Source organism: Oreochromis aureus, linkage group 3 (genome assembly GCF_013358895.1).
Source record: "Oreochromis aureus strain Israel breed Guangdong linkage group 3, ZZ_aureus, whole genome shotgun sequence".
In the NCBI taxonomy this organism is placed as follows: domain Eukaryota; kingdom Metazoa; phylum Chordata; class Actinopteri; order Cichliformes; family Cichlidae; genus Oreochromis; species Oreochromis aureus.
Genome location: NC_052944.1, coordinates 29,453,639 through 29,464,035, shown reverse-complemented (window position 1 = coordinate 29,464,035; position 10,397 = coordinate 29,453,639). Strand labels below are relative to the sequence as shown.

The following is a 10,397-nucleotide window of genomic DNA, read 5'->3' as shown; positions in this document are numbered from 1 at the left end:
ACACTGGCATCCTCGACAGAGTGACGTTTGAACTTTAGATGCAGATGGTCAGCCGAGTCTTGTCCCATGGAGGTGGCTCTTCTGTTCTGCCATTAATTTACGAAGTGGCTGTTTAGTCTTTTCTTTCCAAGCTCCTTAAACAACCAGTCAGTCATTAAAAAAAACAAAAAACAAACAGAATCAAGGTAGACTAGATGTGTTTAATACACTCTGTGATGGCAAGCCACACATGGTAAGCTCCACATCTCACCACTCGTTTTCTTCACTTTAGTTTACTTTGCAGTCGCTACTTTAAATATTGTTTACTTATTGTCCAATATATTCTTTATTTAATTAGTTTACTTTTTCCATCACACCTTACACTGTTTACATGGAGTGCACACATATATGATCAAATTTCTGTTTTGTTATATTAATACATCTTTCTTTGTTTGAGTTACTTGGGGGTTTGGATTCTCCTTCCTGGTTGGCCAAAGGTGTGGCAAAGTGCTGACTAAACCACATGGTTCCTTGCCTGGGGCATGTTTGGAGTTTATTTAATTGTTTTGTGTTAGTTGGCTGTATGGCAGCCATTTTGTTTGAGGTTTTGTTAGTTGTTATTTTGAGTTTAGTTTATTGAGCTTTTATTGGTCTGCCTATTTAAGTTTTTGGCTTTGTTAATTATCTTAGGAGACAGAGATCTCTATTTTGATCTGCATTTCCTGTGTTTCATACATCACTCAACTACAGGAATGCAGCTTTTATTAAGAACACCCTATGTTCCACGAGCCCATGTCAACCAACACGGGCTCATGGCCACTGATCTCACTCTGTGGAACACTCACCTGCCTGTCCTCCTGCCTACTGGTTTCTGGTACATCTGGAAAAACAGGTTGGCAGTTGTATGCCCTTCTCACATCCACTCGCCGGAGGACACCAGTAAGCCAACCTCCACACCCGTGTTACTTAGTTTCCTAATTCTCTCCCCTCTCAAATCATTAATAATTCTTCCCTTTGTTGCAGTGTCTTTGCCCAGAGACTCTTAATCACTCACACGGCTGAACCAGAGCTCCGAGATTTACATCTCATCACCATACTAGTAAATACACACTAGTGAAAAGCAATCCTTGCCCTGCACACTGTTTCTCATATGGGTCCACATTCTTTCTGTCTGGACACCTGGCCGCAACACATACAATCATAGAGGTCTGAAAGCTAAACCCTGTTTATGTATCTCTGGTAAAACATGCAGACTTGGTGTAGATTCCCCTGGGTACAGCTATGAGGTCTGGTCAATAGTATTGTCTTGTTCTAACTGCTTCAGATAATCTATCACCCTCTTCCTGTAGCCACTTCCTGGATCTTGTTTCAGGGGCTCATACGTATTTTCATCACTGAGCAGTGACAACATTTTCTCATGATAGTCTATCTGGTTTAGCAAAACTGTGCACCCACCGTGACTTCCAGAAGGATGATAATATTACTGTCATTTTAAGCAATGTGAGTGCTTTCCTGTCCTCCATGCAGATGTTGGCTTTGCATTGCTGAGAAAGGCCAAAACTTATGTTCACAGTTGCTCTGCTTCCACTTCTGCAATGTTGTTGTTTCGAATTGCTATTTCTATGGCTGTGATCATCCACAGATACTTTGATAGCAGATGGTCTTTTGTGCCCCGCATTTAGTTTCACTTCCTCCCCTTTGTCTCGCGCTGATTCCACTCCTCAAATAGCTCTCAGCAAGTTTCTGCTATCTTTCATTTGTTACTGCTCAGGTTGCACTGTGGACTCTTTCTCACTTAAAGTGTTATTTATGTATTTATTTTTAACTTTAACTTATACTCACTATAAAGAGCTACTTTTAAGATTTTAGAACTGTGTCTGAATTTGGGTTTACAATATTTTAGTCAGTAGTTTTCTTACTTGCACACAGAGAAGCATCTACAATAATTACTTAGGTCAACAAGCAGGAAATAACTAAAGGACAACCACAGGAAACCATTGGGGAGTTTAAATGTGACCCTTAAAGTTTTTTTGTTTTGTTTTTTGCAGCTTTCAGTGCTGTCAGAGGTCAAGGTTTGGCATTTAAAAACTTTATACTTAGTACAACTTTGTACCATCATTGTAACAGAAGCACTGAACTATGTTTAACTGGGTAAGTGAATTGAGCAGTACAGTAACTTTTCAGTGATATGGGTATTTTCCCTACCAAACTGTATGAATTTGTTTAACTTCTAGTTGATTCACTTAATTAGAATTCAACTGAGGGGGCACAATGACTTTACTGGGTCAGCCTGGGCCCCAAGGCCTGTCCATGACACCGCTGGGAACTAAATACAGTAAAAAAAGAAAACCCATAGAAGTATTTGATATTGGCAATGAATCTTTCACATCGATGTGAAGGAATTTTCAGCCATTTGATTATTTGCACCTGGGGTACCAGAAGCTTAAAATGAGAGTCAATAGCAGAATAAATCATTTGGCATGGCAGAGATTTGGGAAGGTTTTCATGGGCACAACCCACATACTCAACTCTGCTACTCAACCCACATATTAATTTTCCATACTAATGTGTCAACATTTAAGGGGAAATAAATAGGCTTTTCGGCATTGTTATGTCATTGTCATGGTCCGGGTGAGTGGCTGTGTTTTTTCCATAGAGCTGGAGTTTCCACCTCTGGGCGGAGCTACTTCATTCCATCCATGATCTGCACCGGTTGGCAATTTGGGCTGCCTGCATATAAGAGAGACTCACTGAGAAATGAGTCTTTACCAGATCTTCCGCTAACCTGCATTAGTGTGAGGCCACCAAGTTGTTCCTGTGTGGGATAGTTTTTGGCAGATGCTTACCTGGTGTTTTCCTCTCTGTGATTTTCAGGAATCATCCAGTTCATCATTTCACTCCCAGCAATACTCACCACTTCCTGATGCCGGTCTACTCTGTAATCACAGTCGCAGCCCAAGCTCTTTTGGGTATCTATTTACCTGCCTCAGAGATTCATGGAAAACACTTCCTCTGGACTCTCGGGTTCTGTATACTTCAACTGCCTTCCCCTCAAGTCAGCCTCCACCTGCAAAACCTGTAAGACACTCTGTTTAATTAGTCCTCTTACCTGACCTATCACTGCCATCACTGACACCCTTCTCACTGTGTTATAGCTCACGTTTCTACTTTGTAGTTTATAGCCTATGTTTCTATTTCATAGTTTATAGTGCATGTTCAGACGCATCATTCTTGCTTTGAATTATTTAGTCCACAGTAACCATTTTGTAAACTAAAGTGGCTTCTTTGTCTGTGAAGGTTCTCAATTTGCAATTTTCTTTGCAAATTCCTTTGACTAAAGTGGCTTCTGTAAATAAAGTTCTGTTTTCATGTTCAAACCTACCTACGGAGCCCCGCAGGGGACATTAGAGAAAAAAAATGAAGATGAACTTTTGCGAGATCTCGCAAAATAGTCCGCATCCTTCAGAGGCCGCCAGCTCGAAGCTGACCGGGAGGTCGAGGTATGATGTGCCGGGAGTGTGGTATTCTTGCCGGCTCTTGTGGGCCTCGACCTCCTGGTCAGCTTTGAACTGGTGGGTAACAGACGTCTCCAAAAATGTTGGAGCACTTTTGCAAATATGTGATGTCTTGATAAACTGAGCAGATATTTGAAGTTTACACAGCTATACTCTCGTCTGAAAATATCTTAAAAGTTTATTTTGTGACCCATAAAAGTAATATTAAAACTAAGTAGCTGCCGCCATTGTTGGAAAATGGAATTGGCTGGGGGCGCTATGAATTCTGGGATAGGTTGGGCCACAAAGGTCGCATTTGGAGCAACCTTCGAATTGGGACAGCCTTCGTTGCCTGGCTGTGACATAATCAGCCTTCAAATGCGGCTTCCAAAGGATGTGGCCTATTTTGTGAGATCTCTAAAAGTTTATTTTCATTTTTTTTTTTTGTTCAATGTCCCTTGGGGGCTCGTACCTATCGCCTCTGTTCTGTGTCTGTTCTTGCCGCCTGGCTGTAACACGTATAAGGTTTATTGCGAAAAAGCATTGTTACGACAAGAAAAAATATTCCACTAAAAAAATGTCCTTACTTTTTGTTTAGCTTTCTTGTGGTACTAAATATCTTCATGGTGTCTAGTATTCATGTCTATATCTGAAGAGGAGACACGACATTTGAAAGGCATGGGCTGAACCGATGGAAATAGATCATATCAAGAAAAAAAACATTATAGATATAAGGCTTTAGTTATGTCTTTATTTTGAATGTCTTAAAAAATATGAAAAACAAATAATAAAATGCAAGAGCAAAACATAAGGAAAATAGTAATCAGTAAATATCATCCCCAGAAATTGAAAGAAGTTTATGTAGGCCTTCCTCTGCTCCACTATTTAGTAACTAATAGTCATTACTTCAAATCCTGCCTACTTCTTTACAACTTGATACATATGCCTATACATTTACATATTCATTTACATTAGCAGATGTGTTGTTCTGAAAACAAGACCAAACCCACATTGTCACTTGAGGACGCGAGGTTTGTCTCTCCAGTACCCTGGCATAGACTTATAGTGGAAACTGAGGAGTATGATCCACTGAAATGCTTGGTCCCTATTATTGAAGGGAACCACCACCCCAGTCCACCAATCCAGAGGCCCTCTCCCAGTGTGCACACTATATTACAAACCAAAAAAAAAAAAAAAAAGGGACTGATAATTTTAAAAGTTTACCACTGCCACTTAATTTGGGATATTTTTAGGTTTGGGGATATTCTGGATTAAATTGGTTAGGGTTTAGTTGCTCTTTTGTCATCGTTCCTCTTGATTTTGTTTATACAGAACTTTTATTGAGCTGGAGAAAAAGCCAAAAAATCCTCAGTAATTAATGGTAACTTGCAGATATATATATATATATTTTTTTTACAATACATTCTGATATGTCTAAAAGTACATAATTACAGTGAAAAATGTCAATGTGCTATTTTACTGCTGTACAATCACCAAGTTCTTTTCCCGGTTTGACTCCAGAATAAACCGTTTCATGAGCTGTGGCAGGATCTGATTTTCCTAAAAAAAGAAAAAGAAAAAAGAAACAATTAATCAAAAACATTTTCCCAGTAAGATTGTAATTTAAACTGGATGAGTATGTGTTTATAAATTTTATTCAGCATTTATAAAGTGTAGAAGAGAAAGTGCGAGAAAAAAATTATCTGATATATTGCTTTACTTACCTTTCCTTGTCTCGGCTATCGATTTAATATTCAAGAACTCTGCGTATAACAGGCTAACATCTAAAACAAAGTCTACCACTGAATTCATAAGTAGTCCTGCTCCTAATCACATCCATCCAACCTTCACTTCACCACCACATCAACCAGAGTCTACACTCCACTGTCTTAGCTTATGACATCAGTACTCTGTTAAAACAATTACAGCTTCACATGTACATCTTCAACTAACTTTTTTTTGCACATCATATACATCATTTAACTAATCTTTAGGGCTTTCTTGGACTTTACTGATACAGGTCTCATAACATTAAACATTAGCCTTGTCACAAAGATTTATGCTTCAGTTGGCACTTTTTTCTTCATTTTTGTTAAGATGCAATAATCAGCAGATGACATGACAACGCTTCTACTGTAGAAGTAAGTGGAGAAAAAAATGATTGCCTCTGACTGACCCGCTGTCAAAAACAGTCCTAAATTTCTCCTAACTGTTCCCAGATGGGTTTCTCCAGGAATGTCTTACTGCTACACCAAGGAATAAAATACAGATTGCTGATTATTCTTTATGTGATATTAAATAAAGAAACATTAAAAGAAAAAAAGCAGGATTGTTGTCACTGACTGTACTGTACCTGTGGAAGGTCGTATTTTAACATCAGAGTAAACACAACTCTCCTCTGGTATCTTGGTCTTCTCTGTCAGAAGGATAAGACAATGTCAAAAAACAAACAAACAAAAAGAAAAAAGAAAACACAATTTTCTTTATTTCCTTTAAATATTACTCACTTTAAAAACATCTAAACTCCTATATGTTTCCAACATAAAGTACTTACTCCTTGGAGTGGTGTTTTTAAGCTCAATCAAAGAATATGTGGCATCCTCTGATTCAACTGAAATAGTGAAACAGTTATCCATTCATTAATATATTATTAAAGGTCCTACTCATTTTTATTTTCCACCGTACATACTGCGCTTTTTTCTGCATCATTGATGTCTTTGATTGATTTGTAGAAAAAAGCATCACATACAGAGTAAAATCAAGTCAATGGTTAAATAAATAATACCAAATAAAAATGTAGTGATATATATAGCAATTTGATCATCTTCTAATTCATCTAATCAGGACTTAATGTATTAGGCTCGGAGTTTACAATTAGTCAAGGAAACAATACAGGGTGAAGGCTGACCTTGGACAGGAGAAGTGTGTTGAGTTTCATCTTGCTTGGTCATGTGGTTTGTAGCAGAGTGCTGATTTTCGCTCTGAGGCCTGGAGGAATAAAAATATAACATAAATTTGTAAATGTAACAATTCCAGAAGGTTGAAAAAGGGATGGGAAGGGTTGAACCAACCTCTTAAAGCATGAATCTGTAAAAAACGAAAAAGAAAATAATTTCAAACTGCTCTGGTGCAATGACAGTACATCTACTTCAGACTACATGCCTGAATACTTAGATCACATAATAAGGCAAAAACAAGATGGAAATGGCCTCACCCTTTGACTGTTTGAAGCGACACAGCAGCAGAAGAAGAATAATCAGTAAAATTCCACAAACAAGTCCAACAATCAAAGGAGTGAGAAATGAAGAGTTTTCAGGCTCAGGTGCTGCTGTAATAAATGTTAGGGTCTAATTAGATTTATGTATAAAGATTCTCCAAAAATGATTTAGGGTTCTTAATGGCACAAGAACAACACGTATTCCCAATAACAGTATTTCTGTATAAACCTGAAGGTTGCGAACATATGCTAGAAACCAACATTCTTTTCCTGCATATTGACAACTATGGAAATCTTCATATAATTATGTCACCGCATGACAGGAATCATCATTTCCTCTCTTTTAATTTTGTGTGTGTGAGAGAGAACTCATTGTCATGTTCAAAAAACCAGTTTGTAATGACTTTAGCTTTGTGACACGGCACCTTAACCTGCTGGAAGCATTCATTAGAAGATGGGTACACACACTATGGTCATAAAGGTGGATGGACATGGTCAAAAACAATACTTAGTATTTCTGCAGTAGTATTCTGAGATATTCAAACAATGCTCACTTAGGACAAAGGGGACAAAAAGTGTACCAAGAATATCCTCGCACTATTACTCAACCAGTATCCTGGACTGTTAATACAATACAGGATGGAGCTGTGCTTTTGTGCTGTTAGGTCTCCACTGACCAAAAACATCTTACTTAAACAACGATATGTAGATGTGATGGTGTAACGATCTGTCAACAATTAGCAAAATTACATGCACTAAAAATCAGCCTTACAGGAAAAAATACATATTCTTGCATATTTATACTTTAAAGATGGCTCTGTACTACTGAAGCTTTTAACCTTTAAATAATGTTGATGTTTTCAAAAACTATGGTATTTCTATGCAGCTAAAGTCAATTTGTAACAATGACCCAGCTATGACCCAAGAGCTATTCAAACTTTAAATACTATACAAATATCATATTGAATATTGCCAAACTGAAAGGCTCACAACAATCTTTTGAAGGTTGTATACTCATTAATTTTCAGTCAAACTCACTGTTTTTATCAATGTTGACTGGATCACTGTACTCTGTGTAGTAAACTGGGTTTCCTCTTCCTCCTCTGCACCTGTAGAGTCCTTCCTGTGAGACACTGATTTGTCCGTCTGAAAGAGCAGCATCTTGTGTGGTCAGGGGTTCAGAGGATTTATTACCTCTGTACCAGTAGTATTTCCATTCAGCTGACAGGTTCACTGAGCAGTTCAGAGTCACTTTGCCTGCTACTGGAATGTCTCTGCTGTTATTAGTCAGTTGGGCCTTTGGTTTAACTGCTGTTGTATGTTGAACAAAGGCAGGAAAAAAAAAGACATATTATTCAACATCACAATTTACAGGCCAGGATCACACCGCCCTGGTCTGTGTTACCTAAGGCATGCAAGGCTATTATCTGCCTTAAATTAGACCTTGACCTTTTCTTCAGTGTATGATGCTCTAGCAGTATTGATGGTCATTTCCTGTGACCACACATTTAAAGGTTCTGAGCAGCTTTAACACTAATGGCTTTACTCTTTCATCATTTCTGTCTTTTTATTATCTAGTAAGTAGCCACATAATTCAATAATTATAGCATGCATTAATACAGAAGAAGACGCACATGATGTTTCATCAAGTAGAAACAAAAACACATTAACAGCAATTTATGACCTTATGCTTTCTTTATGATGTTCTTTATGATATTTAATTAAGTATTTTATGTCTTTAAATCCTCTGCAAAGTGCAAAACTTTGTTCTTTTAGGCTTTTAGATCATATGTTACTGTTGGATTGAGTTGGGCCCAGCTTTGGACCCTTTTTCAAAAATACAAGTCATGGTTTTCCTTCTGGTTAAACCTTCCAGTATTCATTATTGACAAAACTACACTTATTGAAATTTCAATAATCCCATCCATCCATCTTCTTCCGGCCCTGGATAAGTGGGAGAAGATGGATGGATGGGATTATTGAAATTTCAATATTTTAGCTTAGCGAACTTGGCTCAAGAGTTGACAGTTCGTCTTATAATCGGAAGATTGTCGGTTCGATCCCGGCTTGGACAGTCTCGGTCGTTGTGTCCTTGGGCAAGACACTTCACCCGTTGCCTACTGGTGGTGGTCAGAGGGCCTGGTGGCGCCAGTGTCCGGCAGCCTCGCCTCTGTCAGTGCGCCCAGGGTGGCTGTGGCTACAACGTAGCTTGCCATCACCAGTGTGTGAATGTGTGTGTGTGAATGGGTGGATGACTGGATATGTAAAGCGCTTTGGGGTCCTTAGGGACTAGTAAAGCGCTATATAAATACAGGCCATTTACCATTTATATAGTTAGGTGGTTCAACTCACTAGGTTCAATTGCCTCAAAATACTACAATAATAATAATAATAATAATAATAATAATAATAATAATAATAATCATAATAATATTGTATATACAAACACAAACTTACTTGATCCTGACAATGTGAAGGCTTCACTCCACTCTGTTGAAGAATATGAGTCATCTCTGCGTCGACTCTTACACATGTAGTCTCCACTGCTGGACTCAGAAACTCTGAATGTCACATCATTATTGTGTGTCCACTGTGTGGGTGTCCTGGGTCCTCTCCATTCATACTCCCACTCAGTGGTTTCACCTCCTTCCTGCACCTCACATGTCAGAGTGATCGTCTCACCTCTGAATATCTGAGGCCAGTTGGGTTGTTGTTTTACAACAACTTTATTGAAACTGTTTACACATATTAACAGTTGAGATACAACAAGAAACATGAAATCAACACAGAAAACTTCACATTGTATGTTTGAAAATCATGAGTGAATGTATATTTCAAACTAAATGACTGAACTCACAGGTTATCTCAATGGTGACATCATCACTTATATCAGTGTAGTAAACTGGGTTTCCTCTTGTTCCTCTGCAGCTGTAGATTCCTCCTTGAGATACTCTGATATCTCTGTTTTGTTGATCTCTGGTTTGACCTTCATATGTTCTTTGGTTTTGTCTGAACCACTCATATTTCCATCCATCAGAGCTCTGCACAGAGCAGGTCAGTGTCACACTGCCCCCTACTGGTATGATTGTTGTTCCTGCTGTCAGTGTGGCCCTGGGATTATCTGATGTTATGAAAAAGAAGTGAAGGAAATATGCATTGTGATCCATTAAAAAAAAAAAAAAAAAAAGATATATATCTAGATTTAAACTATGTTTTAATGTTCTGCATTTCAGGTTCCAGATCAGATAAGATCAGTATAACTGTTTGTCTATTTTCTGGCCGAAGAAGTCACACACACAATCTAACACTGAATGATTGATTCGTGAAGATTCTAATTTTGGAAGCATCATAAGTTTTCACCTTAAATTATTGGAAATTTATAATGTGTCTTATTTTATTTTGTGTTTGTTTTGTTATTATTTGTATCTACAATGGTACATCTAGTAATGATGGATTAAACAGTGAGGGAGTATTTAGCATTATGTTAGCATTGCATGGGCAAAATAACAGGTAAAATACAGTGGTCCTGTTTGAAGCTTCACGTTTCATGCATCGGGAAAAAGTTTCAGTAGCAACATTAATTAAATCTACTTTATTATTCAGATGAGTATTTGAACAGAACAATCCATGCTATTGTTCACAGAGGACTTACCTAATGCAGTTATAGAGACAGTATTACTGTTCTTTGTGTCATGTGAGCTCTTTTT

The 10,397-nt window shown here is 37.9% G+C and overlaps 1 protein-coding gene across 1 annotated transcript; it reads right to left on the bottom strand.

Annotated features, from left to right (window-relative positions):
- Positions 1-4,886: 4,886 nt before the first annotated feature.
- On the bottom strand, positions 4,887-9,291 carry LOC120439146. Its single transcript, XM_039609901.1, has 8 exons — positions 9,148-9,291; positions 7,729-8,001; positions 6,688-6,801; positions 6,545-6,560; positions 6,382-6,461; positions 6,028-6,084; positions 5,827-5,889; positions 4,887-5,033 (listed from the first exon to the last, which is right to left on the bottom strand). The coding sequence occupies exons 1-8, from the start codon at positions 9,221-9,223 to the stop codon at positions 4,945-4,947; spliced, it is 768 nt and encodes a 255-aa protein (XP_039465835.1). The 5' UTR covers positions 9,224-9,291; the 3' UTR covers positions 4,887-4,944.
- Positions 9,292-10,397: the final 1,106 nt, after the last annotated feature.